This window comes from Malurus melanocephalus, unplaced genomic scaffold (assembly GCF_030028575.1).
Source record: "Malurus melanocephalus ecotype Western Australia unplaced genomic scaffold, MMel_1.1 scaffold_73, whole genome shotgun sequence".
Taxonomy (NCBI): Eukaryota; Metazoa; Chordata; class Aves; order Passeriformes; family Maluridae; genus Malurus; species Malurus melanocephalus.
This window is the reverse complement of record NW_026623305.1, coordinates 2135517-2146549: the sequence shown is the minus strand read 5'-3', so window position 1 is coordinate 2146549 and position 11033 is coordinate 2135517. Positions and strand designations below refer to the sequence as shown.

Genomic DNA, 11033 nt, shown 5'->3' with positions numbered 1-11033 from the left:
TTCACCTGCGTTCCCAGCCCTCTGAGACACTGAGCAGGTATATTCTGTTCTGCATTGCATTCACCCTACACGATGCCAGGAGATACCATCACTTCCCTTGAGCCCTGGCATGTTCTCAATTCACTGTTCTGACCTTAATGAAGGGAATACTTGGTAACTGTGTTGCTTAATCTTCCAATGAAATAACTATTAGAAGATATGTATYTGTGGATCATATAGATTATGTAAGTATTAAAACAATTAAAAAAATTGAGAGACTTACAGAAAAATAGGAATATGTTATTTTAATTAAGCAAAAACAGAGTTATAATCACTCTTTCTAAAAATAAAATTAGACTCTTTATCAATCCTTAACACCTGCATTTAATATTTTCTTCTAAACAAAAATACAGATGCGATTATGCAGCAAATTACAGTCTTTGACAACGTATAGTATTTACCTTCTCTTACACTTACTTTAATTCTAATTTGGTCATTAATACTTGATTCATTACTGCAATATGTTAACTTGTAGTAAAAGTGCCACAATTGAACTATAAACATGACATTGCCATCTTAAAACTGCTTTGCTATAAACTGTAGAGAATATACAGAGTTACAAAGTCATTGTGTTTTTATCAAAATATACAAACCCTCCCCAAAACCTAACACAAGCTAACAATATTCTTCTTATGAACTATACAGTTATATAAAATATTTGTAAAATTATCTTTGTATTTATAAATATTCTACCTTATTTGCTTTGGTCTATATTTATCATCATACAAGTCCACTTGTAAGATATCTTTGTGTACTTTCTTTCAAATATCATTATGCTTTCCTGTGTTTATTATTCTGTTATCCTTATTTAAATGGAACCAAAGCTGCCATGAAACCAGAATTTCTCAAAGGGTTCACAGCATTCACCAGTGATAGAATAAGCAAGTGGACTATATTATTACTTCAATCAATACTGTATTATCATTTCAACTGTAGTTTTATTGTACCCAAGCTATAGATTCTTTTAAAATATTCAAGAAGACGAAGTTAAGTAACAAACTGTGAACCATCACGTTGAATGAAGTTGAGGATCACTAACCCTTGTCGTGACTKAATTTTTTAACACTTCACAGGGATGAACAAACATGACTATTGGAAATGCACACACAGTACAACAGAYCCCTATCATATAAAATGCAACTTGCAGACATGCACCTCCTTGGACACTTYAAGCGTCTCAATTAAAATGAATCACAAAACGATATTAACTGGCATATTTAGGTGCTGTCTTTCAGAAGTCATTCTCTTAGTGAACTGTGCAGCTGTAAGGCTCACCAGTACCCTTTGCTGTAGCAGGATGAGGGAGGCAGGAAGGCCAACACTCCATCCTCCAGCAGCCCGCTCCCGACCCCTCTCTGCTATGGCCATGGGACATTGCTGGAATGGTTGGTGGGATCACTGAGAAGGGACATCTGAAGGTTAAATGTTGCATTTAAGGCATGGAAATGACAGGGAACCCCACAAACTGGCCCTATACCTGTTTATACATAGGGATTGCCTCAGGGATATACATGAAGTAGGAGTCTTATTTATCTACTCCTTTCAAAATTAAAGTATTTATGGGGAGATGCTCTATTGTTTCTGTCCAGGCATTACTCCAGGATGAGGAGGAAAATTCTGTCTACATCTCCTTCTGTTGACAAGAATAGTATTTCTAAAAGCAAGAGCTGCAGACCCACCAGGAGGTGGACCTTTCTATACAGATTTCTGTTTCATAATTTTTTCTTTAGACCAATGCACCTGAAGAGCTCAACAGGCCACTGATATGGGGATTTATGCAGTTTGGAAGACTGGCTATAGTAAACTCCACTGAACCTTTATTAAATGTCTCAGAGATATATAAATCTGGAATACTTCTCACACCATCACTCAGACTTAACAGTTATTATGGTAACTACAAAACTGAATATGGAAAGGAAAAGAGTAGTTTAAACTCCTGAATATGTTTTGTAAAGGCTGTTACAGAAAAGCATGGCAGAACTCAAATGTACTTCGGCACACCCAAGACCATGAAACACTTCGCACCTTCACTTTAGAATACACAAGATTACAATTATTTCCTTTATAAACACATTACTTTCGTTAAAAAAAAAAAAAAAGTAATATATGGTTTCTGCAGCAAAACTTCCTTCTACAGAATACACCATGAATCTACTTATTTCTTTTGCCTAGAACGATTTTGACTCAAAACCAGAACTGTAAAATAGTTCAGTGACTAGTTTCTTGTAATGTTAAGTAGAAGGGTTTGGGTTGTTCATTTTTCTTTCTCTCTATGTTAAGAGTCTGTTGTGGCAAAAGTATTTTGGATGTTTCACATGAAATTTGTATTATTGCAAATACTGSTTTTTTTCTTTGTTTTCCTTCTTTTGCATACACTGACATACACTTAGATGAAGAAATTTGACCTTAGTAAATGATATGTTTCCCCATTCAATACATCTGTATCTTCTCCACAAAATAGTTTTGGATTTTTCTACTCTTTTGCACAATTGTCACTCAGAGTGTAACTTCTGGAGTTACCTTTTGTGTATTTTTCACTTCACTTCCTTCAGAACCAAGCAAATGTGGGTTTTCTAGAAGTTTAGTACTTTCATTGCAAAACTGTTCTTTTCTGTCTTGTGTGCCTGGACTTTTGAATAAATGTTTCTTCTGGTGCATTCCCAGAGCAGCTGCAGTTTTGCAAATTTTGGGGCACTGAAAGCAAGCGTATCCTTTTCCATTATGTTCACGTACATGCCTTTGCTCATGGTTCCTTTTGGTAGAAAGATACAAAAAACTCTGAAAGCAGAACTGACAGTGGTAGCGTTTTTCTCCAGTATGAATTCTTTCATGTATTTTGAGTGTTTCATTTAAAGTGAATGCTTTATTACAGTATTGGCAGACAAAATCTTTGACACCCAGGTGAATACGTTCATGTTTCTGTAGATTTCCAGGAATTGAGAAACATTTCCCACAGGTTTTGCAAGTGTAGGGCTTTTCCCCAGTGTGACACCTCATATGCATTTTTAAAGTGGATGGACTTTGAAATTGTTTTTGGCATAATTCACAAATGTAAGGCTTTGAAGCAGCTACATGCCAGTGTACATGTTCTTGAGCTTCTCCTGTAGAAGACTGGTCTCTTTCACAGAGCTCACAATGAAGATTAGGCATTTCTGTGTTGTCTTCCTGGCTGACCGCCTTCTCCTCAGGAGCATTCCGGAGTGCATACTCTCGACTGCATGTGTTCTGGCTTTCCACACTGGTGTTCTTGCTTCCGTGCTTTTTCCTCCACTTGGTCTTTTTCATTTTTCTTAGCTGTTTGGATTTCTTTTTTGGTTTGTAATTATAATAAGGTCTCCAGGGTTTATCACTGGAGTCCTGGTCACTTACATCATCACACATTTCTGTCAGCTCCAGGGATTCTGAGTTATAGAGTCTAGTTGGGCTTCTTTCTTTCACCTCCATTTCTGGTTCCTCAATGACATTGTCCTGTTTGGGCTCATGTTTGGATTTGCGGCCCCTTTTACAAAACAGCTTAGATCCTAATATATGTCTTTTTACAATTGCTTCATTACCAATTTTTACTGTTATCTGGCAAAGAGGCGCGACATTGCTGTCAGCAGATGTTCCAGGTAAGGCAGGCTTTGCAATGTATGTTTCAGTTTTACTGGACTCTTGGACAGTACTTGTTTTGCTACATGAACCTCCGGATCCTGTGACATGCTGTGTATCCTCAGTTGCTTCTGCTCTGTTGTATTGCAGTGTTTTCTTTTTCTCCTTAATTGTTTTTGATTTAGTAATGCACTTCCCGTAATTATCTGACCCATACTTACAGTCATTACTTACTGACTGATTAGGTAGGTTATTTGAAGATTCCATCTTACTGTTTTCTATGGAAGTGACTGTTTTACTGTGCATTATTACCGATGAAACTCTGCTACTGTGCATTATAACAGAGGGTGCAGAACTGCTGTAACTGATGACAGAGGTTGAATTTTCATTCATGTTAGCTAAGGACACAACTGAGGAATCACATTGCTGTGAACCAGAGTCATTCGCAGCAGTGGAAACTCTTTTTTCAGCTGGGAAAAAGTCCCTCTGCAGGCCAGAATTTAAGATACCTACTCCCCAAGAGGAAGAATTCTGAGTATTTGTGGAAGATGCTGTATCATTACATGAAGAAGTATCCAAGGCCAAAGTTCTGTTGTTTGACATTATACTATGTTGAAAATTCAGTGGTGGTAGCTCAGAGTTAAGAGAACTCTGAATGAAACAGTTAGTAGAAGCAGTTTCATTAGCCTGGGTACTTGTTGGAACATTGTCATACGACGAATTTCGGTAGGATTTGTAAGGCATTCGCCTRCATTTCATAGGCAAGAGTCGATACAGTTTGTATGGGTACATACTTGGTTTTAAACCCCCATTGGCCGTCTTTTTATTTACTGAGAGGCGATGGTCAATTGCATGGAAAGACTTCTGATGGTTTTTCAGGATATAGTAAGTCATGAAGGTCTCCAGACAGAAAATGCACTGGTAACGCCTTTCTCCAGTGTGCCAGATCTCATGTCTGGTGCGGTACTCAGCTAACGCAAAGACTTTATTACAGTAGTGACAAGGGTATGTTCTTCTCCAGGAATGCACATTTGCATGTCTTCGAAGGCTGGACAATGTGACATAACTACGTTTGCAAACRACGCAAGTATATAGTATCTGCCCATCAACAACTTTAACCAAATGATCTGTTTCTGGTAAAGTGCAGTTTGCATTAGAACAATCAGTGATGCTGTTTTCAGACAACAGAGGCTCTGTGTTTGCATATGAACTTCCATTCCGTCCCTCTGCAGCAGTATAGTTATCTGCAAAATTTTGTTCATTTCCACTGTGAGGCGATAAGTTACTTGATCTCATGCAGACTTGTTCATGACTTTTAAGTATATTTAGATTTGCAAATTGTTTGCTGCAGTATTTGCATATGAAATTTTCCTGATGGTCTGAATGGAGGTGAGCAGTAAGTAATGCCCGGTCATTGAATGATTTTGCACAACAGTTACAACTGTAAACAGGTGGAGTGACAGTTGCCTCAGATGCAGAGACATTAGCAGAAGTGCTTTCCTCTTCTCTGGATACTTCTCCTGCTTTACTTTGAGATTTTGGAAAGGAAGTAATTGTCTGATTAGTAACTGCTTCATGCTGGGCTTCTGTAGTGGTTACTGTAGAGGCCGGTACTTTTGCTATAGCCGAACCAGTATTCTGGGGCTTAAAGGCTGACTTAGGAATATTAGCTGCTTGTTTTCCCTGCTGAATGACTGGGGTGGCTTGGTGATTTTCATAGCGGTCCTCACCCACGTGGTATGAAGGGCTGCTGTCCTGTTCAACAAAAGGTGTTCCTTGTGAAGTATCTCCCCCAGAAGAAACTGCATAAGAGTGTTCAGCCAAGGTACTGGCTGGCTCAGCATCTTTGCAAACATCACTTCTGTCGAGGCTGATGTTGGGAGCTTGTATTGTCTCAGATACCTTTTTAAAGCTGGCCCTCAAATCAAGGGGAGAAAACAAATTGTTTTCTGTTTCAAAAATTGAGAATGCATTTGTAATTCGTGGTCCATTTGTCACAGCAGAGTCTTCATGTCGCTTTTCATGTTTTTCCTCTTTGACAGTCCCTTTTTCATTAACATATGCATAGGGGCAGGGGGAACTTGAAAAGTTTACATCTGTAAGATCTTCTAGAAATGATATTCCCAGTTTTTTCCCTGCAGCTGCAAGGTCCGTTACAGTCTCCTGCCTCTTAACAACTACTGTGGAACTGTAGATGTAATTCAGTATCTCTGTAAACACTTCAGCTTTGAGATCATCTAACTCCAGTACATGACCTGAAATACARATAGTACGACTCCAAAAGATGTTTTTAAAGTAAAGGCTTGAAGCTGCCAGCACATTACTATGGGCTTTAAATTTGGTGTCTTCCACAATTATGGTGACATCACACAAAATACCCCGAATGCGCTGTTCATTTAAAATGGAAAGTACAGTGTCACTGTGGAAATCGTCCTTGAGATCCTTTGAATGGGACATGACTGTCATCTACAAGAGAAAAAAAGTAAATATATTTAAGAAGGAATTKTTCATTCATTTCAGTTACAACTTCAGTTTTTAGTTCTATATTTTTTTAACTTATTAACTTTTAAAGTTTAAGAATGAGTAAATTTTTGTCATAGTATTACAGGTTTAAGTCATCCTATGTTCACTGATGCCAACACTACTGCAGGAAATGTCTGTCCAGATCAGGGAAGCAGGAGCACCAGCAGCTCCTCAGCAGGAGGCACRGGATCCCTCCTCTCTGTCCTGGCGCAAATCGGTGCCTTTCAGTGGGAAAGCCTGCTCAGGGTCACCCCAAAGGACTCCCTGAAGCCTGGATGGAATTCCCCAGCATTCCAGGGAGGGACCTGGCACACATGAAAGGGAAGGCTGGATTACTATGGTACTGTGCAAAGTGAGCACTTTGCTTTCTGGGACTGTTTGTCAGACACCAACTTCACAACACAACTGCATCTATCTCCTCATTAAGCTCATATTTAAATCACAGCAAGAGASTCTCAGTTACGGGAGGCCATACATAAGGCTTTATAAGCAAACGAATACACAAGGAACACAATTTGGTAGACAATAACACTGTTTATGTGAACAGATTTTTTTTTAATAGTGATTATATTTATTAAATAATTTACACTACTTTAAAATTACTGAAAATTTGTGAGTACAAGTAGAAAATAATAGAATAACATGCAGAAAATAATAGATTTTTTCCTCAGTTTAGATTTAATGTTCACACTTTATAATTAGATAGTGTGTTCTTAATTTCTTTCAAATAATAAGATTTAATTGCAGTAATAAGAACCATTAAGTAACTGTTAATATAKAATAAAGAGGTTTAATGCTGACAAAAATGATTTAGATTAGCCAGGCTGTAACTATATTAATATACTGGTTCATGCAGTTGAAATAAAACATGCAAACTGAATGAAAACTATTCTGAAAAAAAAGATTAATTTGCCAGTTGAATTTGAATTCTGACAATTTTTGACAACTGAATTTTGTATGTAGTGACAATCTCTGTCTTCACCAGGTTATTTTTCTCAAATTCAGTTCTGTATTTTCCCCATCCCTGAGTAGTGTTTTTAAGTACTGCTGTCCATTTCTGACTTCAAGTCATGAAGAAATTGTTGTGCTACTGGCACTTACCAATCACTACAGTAAAAAAAAAAAATCACACTTCTTAAAGACCCTTTTCTTTAAACCTATGACAGCAAAATGCACCTTCAAGAATATTACCAACTACAGATATTTGTAACACAGGCTAAAATACTACAACATTCTAAGTTAGGAATTACCTTCTAAACACTCCATCTGCTGCCCCCAACTTTAATTTTCAGCTTGAAAAAAATTTATGATGACCCTYACCCTCAAATACTTTGTTAAGAATGCCAATATATAAGATGGGTTTGATCCAAATGGCAAAATAAAGGTGTGAYCCATATTCACTAAGCAAACAGCAATGGCCATTTAGAACACATTGGCTCTCTCACCCAAAATATTGGGATTTCCAGATCCCTTTCTGGAAAATATCACGAAGTTAACTAATACAGATCATACATCACTAATCTAACTATACTTAGGACACTTATCACAAAGACACAAACCACTTCCCTGCAAATCAAATTACACAAAAAAGCAGCAACAACTGTACTGTGAAGACAACCCCAATATACTATGAACAAGAYCTTAATTTAGTATATTATGGATAAATCTTGGAAGTGAAGTTTGTACTTGCAGCATGGCCAYTGCTTCTATCTGGAAAGGTATTGTCTATGCAAATAGTCAAAATTTCTAATAGACTTTGATAGCGGAGAATTTTCAATGTACAGAATTCAAAACAAAATTGTGATTCACAAAAAATACCTCTGGTTTCCCATGATATGCTATGGATGTCAAGAAATTAATTCACCAGTATAATGTGATAGAAATGTACATGAATATTATTTTGATGTTTTGATCACTCATAGCATCTATAAATCTAGAGGCATTGTTTTGTGCCTTTCAATCCTAAAATAATAGCTTATGATTTTATTATATAGTTTATGAGTTTATGACACTAATTTGGTCAAAATAAGGGATATTTACTAATTTGGAACGGCAACCTGAAATTCACAGTGGTTAAATATACTTATCTGCTTTGGTTCAGCACCTAAAAACCCAGATATAACTGTAGATAGTTTCTGGCATACTGACAACACTTTTCTTCCAGTAAGCCGTTGCTATTCCATAATTGATTCCTTTTTTTCATTGACAATGTCTGAGATTACATCTGACTTGCTCATGTGATGTGRTATTAGACATGAACTGTCAGACATCAAAAACATTTCTCAACAGAAGCTATTGATAGGGTTATTTCCTGAGTATAGGAAACAAATTATGTCAACTCTACCTCCCAGTGAACTGCCCCACAGGAACTTGCCTCTGTTTTYTCTGTTTCTTTATTGCAGACAGCTGGTTTTAGTTCAAAGCCACATCATCTGACAGACTGTTTGCTAAGTGTATCCGACTGCTACTGCCATGCTGAGAGGCATACAAACCTAGTGGGTTTAGTGCAAGTCTTATTATCAAACCAATTAGTTAAAAATTTATYCTCCTAAGGACAAAAATGAATATTTTAAATTTCTACTTGCCATGTACACAGATTGACAGCTTTTGCAGTCCTGGATAATTTGGTATGCTCAGCAAAATACCAAATTAGATTCCTTCTGTCAACATTGTAGAAATGATCATTTGCCTTTTTTGTTGCTGTTGTTGATGGGTTTTTTTGTTTGTATTTTTTGTTTGGTTTTTTTTTTTTTTTTTTTTGGTTGTTGTTTTGGTTTGGGGTTTTTTTGCTGTGTGCTAAACCATAAGCTAGATATGTCACTGGAAAGTTACACAGACAGACAAATTCCAGAGCAAATCAGTTTGCAGAGCCAACACTTTTTGCTTCTTCATCTCAACCTACACATCCTCAAATAGTCCATTTATTCATGTCTGTTATGATTGTCTACTGCCTACTTYACCTATCTTGCTTCTTGCATTTGTAAAAATGTGTCTGAAATGCTGTGAGATCAAAACGCYGTACCTAGCACACACATAAATTGAGTATTTTAGGAATATTCTACATTCCATTTGCAGTTCATACCATAAAATGAAAACGTGATCTTCAGTTTCCAAGGGAACACTACCAAGAACTGAGATACACAGASACCAAACCTTTCAGATATATTATTATTATTATTTTTCATTAAAACACTGTAAAGTCCATTTGGAACATACTTACTCTTCTGTATGGTTTTTGTTACARATTTATGGAAGAAATTTTAGTTTTGTTTGTAAATGTTGCCCAAAACATMCATAAATACCATTTTCCCTATTAAAGGGCAATAAAATTCCTCAGCCAACTAAGCCTGCCTTTTTTGACATAAACATGTCTGTTATTTTTATACTTTTTATTCTCTATCCAGACATAAATAATTTCTTAGGAATCTTTGTAGCATAACCTAATGGTCTTTGGCACACTTATAAATAACTTCAGGTCCAGAAAAGCAGAATTTTTGATTGGCGATTACAATAGTATTTGCAGATTTTCTGCAAAAGCAGTAACAGGCTTTATCTGTCATTRAAAGTTGTTGAACCACTTGGAGAARTAAGATTTAAGCATTCATCTGAAACTTAAGTGTAATGGTCAATAGGTTTATTAAATTATAACTGTACCTTTTCTGACATCAACAGAACACCACTCCAGGACAACAGTCATAAATGAAAATAAGTAATATTAAAAGTTAATGTCAAGATCAGAGATTGATGCATCCAAACACAAATTTGGCTACTTATGTCTCACAGATGACACTGCAAATCATAAATAGAGCAGCCAGTTCTACAAGGACATAGSTGAGTAAATGCTACTGTTAATTTTTATATTATTATTTTGAAGTCAACAAAGAGTTCACAGTATGTTTTACTGGCCAATGAAAAAAATTTTCTACTACCAAAGAGAACTACTACAATCGAGAAATACTCTTTTATCTTCTGCTAATCTTTTGAAATCCTCTGCCAGGAAAGTGTACCCCATTACATATGAAATTAGATTCTTTTATTCTACTTCTGTCAGCTATATTGGAAAGACAAGCTAGWGGCATAACAAATAAACTCCAAAGCATTAAGGCCTGTTGCTAGTACCCAGGCAAAATCAAAACCAGCAAGATAAATGATGAACCATAGTAAGAATTCTCATTTTCATACTCCACAGATTTCTATTGCATTTTAAAGTGCTAACATTTTGGCACTTACCAACACAATACTACAGATATATATTCATTCCATCATAACTTCCTTATGATCAGTTTTACCCCACTCTGCAAAGGTACTCTGAAGACTCTGTTTTGTTTCCAACCTGCTTTCCCAGCTGAGGAGGAACATTCACCTGYATCTAACTCTACTAAACAATGTTGTTTTGTTCTAGAGCAGAAACAGAACAGGCATCACCAATAAACAAGAACCCCCACACTAGTACACACACACCCCACGCATCCCTCCAGCTCTGATCCTTGCTTACCTGGGAACCTACTGTCCAACCATCACTGCTACGGGGACTGCCCAGTTTTTTACGGAATCACTTCACCAGTCCCATGCAGGCAGCAGGGCTGCCTCGATCAGGGTTCTGCAGCCTCCCGGCTACCTCGGGCATGCAGGGCCGTGTTCATGGTGTCTTAATGATGTTAATGATGTCTAATGGCTTTCAATAGCTTGCAGGAGCGTATAGCTTACTGTGCTCACTCTACACAGCTACACATTCCTTCAAGTGCATTGAGAGATTTTCTCTTTTGGACTCTTGCCGCTCAATCCTTTCCTGCTGCTGWAGAACAGCATTACAGACTTTTAATGTTTTTCTCAGTCTCTCGCTTTCCTGTTTTAATTCAGACAGCTGGAGGGGGGGGGGG

General features: G+C 37.1%; 1 protein-coding gene across 7 annotated transcripts in view; it reads right to left on the bottom strand.

Annotated features, from left to right (window-relative positions):
• Positions 1-258: 258 nt before the first annotated feature.
• Positions 259-11033, bottom strand: part of ZBTB38 (zinc finger and BTB domain containing 38) — a 46862-nt gene continuing 36087 nt past the window's right edge. For 6 of the 7 annotated variants that reach the window (XM_057366922.1, XM_057366920.1, XM_057366924.1 and 3 more), the window contains one exon: positions 259-6096. In XM_057366922.1, the coding sequence (XP_057222905.1) occupies positions 2536-6096 (3561 nt within the window). In that variant the 3' untranslated portion in view covers positions 259-2535. Of the gene's footprint in view, positions 6097-10648; positions 10992-11033 lie in introns of those variants that run through there. The other variant, XM_057366926.1, reaches the window with a different exon arrangement.